General features: G+C 34.6%; 1 protein-coding gene across 1 annotated transcript; it reads left to right on the top strand.

The window, feature by feature from the left end:
• Positions 1-1,241: 1,241 nt before the first annotated feature.
• LOC110649533 (wound-induced protein 1-like) lies at positions 1,242-1,780 on the top strand. The gene has a single exon (XM_021804126.2). It carries the CDS (start codon positions 1,280-1,282, stop codon positions 1,778-1,780), a length of 501 nt encoding a protein of 166 aa, XP_021659818.1. The 5' UTR covers positions 1,242-1,279.
• Positions 1,781-2,123: the final 343 nt, after the last annotated feature.

Here is a 2,123-nt window from a genome sequence, read left to right as displayed (position 1 = left end):
ACCATTGGTAAATCAACTCATCTCTTTTTTATAATTTGATTTGTATTGAGTGAGAGTGAGTGTTAAAATATTAAATTATATTTAAAAGAGGTTGTACAAGCACCTATTAAAACTTGTGAGTGTGAGTGCTTGAAATAGCACTTTTTAAGAGTTCAAGCTACCTTGGTAAAAGCTTGAAGTTGAAGAATTTGTAAAGGGCTTTAGTATCTTGCCTTTAAAAGAGCAAATAGTGGAGAGAAGACTCAAAGAGGGTTTTTTGAGAGAGTGGATATAGGCTAGTTAAGTCGAACCACTATAAAAATTATTGTATTTGATTTTTCTAACCTTAATCTCTTTACTTTTGTGTAATTTAATATCTATGCATGATATTGAATGTTGATTGAATAGATTGAATTGATATACTTGAAGATATATTGAGTAGATTAAGAAATTAGTTGAATATTTTGTGATGCATGTTATGTCAAAAATTACTATAAATATTGATTGAGGCTTAAATTGCAATTTAGGGACACATTCTTGAAACACAAATCACTTTCATTATATATAGGAGTATCTAGTTGAACAAAATCACAATTTTTCATTAGGTTACAAGCAAGAGCCGAAAATTTATTTAAAGTCCAATTCACCCCCTCTTGGACTATTTTGGGATAACAGAATGGTTTGGTGTAAATTGTTATGCATCCATAGAAGAGATAATTATTGTGTTTTTAAAGATCACCTACTTGAGTTTGTCTAATTTATTCCTCAAAAAAAATTATGCAATAAGCATGCATGCGTTTCCCAAGTAATTGGGTACGTTCACTCCTTCACCTGCCATCTCTATATTTTATTTTATTTTTTTCTCTAATGCATCACGCATGCAGTATTTGCAGACAAGTTCTTTTGATTTGAGGGTTGACGCTTTATATTAAATATTTTTTCTAAGTTCAGTCAATGATGGAGCTTATGCTTAATATATGGTTTATACTTCAAATTATCCCCCCATATATATATATATATATAGAAACTCCAATCTACCGACTTCACCTTAAAAATACGTGGCCTGTGTGAATTATATTCCACATATTGCTTGACTGATTACTGAGTGTCTAACATAAATTTGTCCTTACTTGGAACCAGAACTATATTTTCCCCATGCTAGCATTGGCATGGACTTTTTTTTTTTCTATTTAATATTCTTGGGGCTTTTTATCTATATATATATATGTATATAAGTTTTCTTTACATAGCAAGCACACAATACACTAAAAATACAGCCTTCCCTAGCTTTCAAGTAGGAATGATGAGGATCAACCATATGGAATTGATGCCGGAGAAAGATGTTATCAAGTTTCCGATATCGGAGCTGGAAACCCATAGTCGGAGAATCATCAAAACGCTTTACAAAGCCCTAGCAAGTAGGCAGACTGAGATAGCTGCAAAGCTATTAGTGACATCTTCTGACATTGAATGGTGGTTCCATGGACCTCCACATTGCAATCACATGATGCGCATGCTTACAGGGGATCAGTCAAGGCAAATCGAGTTCAGGTTCAAGCCTCGAAGCATCAAAGCTATTGGAGACCGTGTGATCGTGGAAGGATGGAAGGGATTGAACGCGTATTGGGTGCATGTGTGGAGTCTGGAGGACGGAATAGTTACTCAATTTCGTGAGTACTTCAACACATGGCTGACGGTGATTCATCGCGTGTCGGAGGATGGAGATGCGATTCGGTTGTGGCAGAGCGAACCTCGACAGCGTCTGAATCGTTCTTTGCCTGATCTTGTTCTGGCCATATGAGGTGTGCCAATTTCATGTAACAAAACAATAATAATAATAATAATAATAATAATAATAATAATAATAATAATAATAATAATTACTATTTGATTTAATTTTTTAATTTGATTTGCTAAAAAATTCACCGATTTGTTTTAATGGGCTCTGGGTTGGGTTCACTGAAGCCCATAAAGACTAGAAGGAGAAGATACTTGAATTGAGGCAGCATCCACTCAGCACGCACCCGGCACACGATAACTTCGTTTCACCTTGAACTGCTAACCTGCTTTTCTCTTTTTTATTTTTTATTTTTAAATATTATTTAACCGCGGTGGCGGTGGATGTAAATTTGGAAAAGAGCAGG

The sequence above is a fragment of the Hevea brasiliensis genome, chromosome 11 (assembly GCF_030052815.1).
Source record: "Hevea brasiliensis isolate MT/VB/25A 57/8 chromosome 11, ASM3005281v1, whole genome shotgun sequence".
Lineage (NCBI taxonomy): Eukaryota > Viridiplantae > Streptophyta > Magnoliopsida > Malpighiales > Euphorbiaceae > Hevea > Hevea brasiliensis.
Note: the sequence above shows the minus strand (reverse complement) of the source record. Positions and strands in the feature narration are given on the sequence as shown.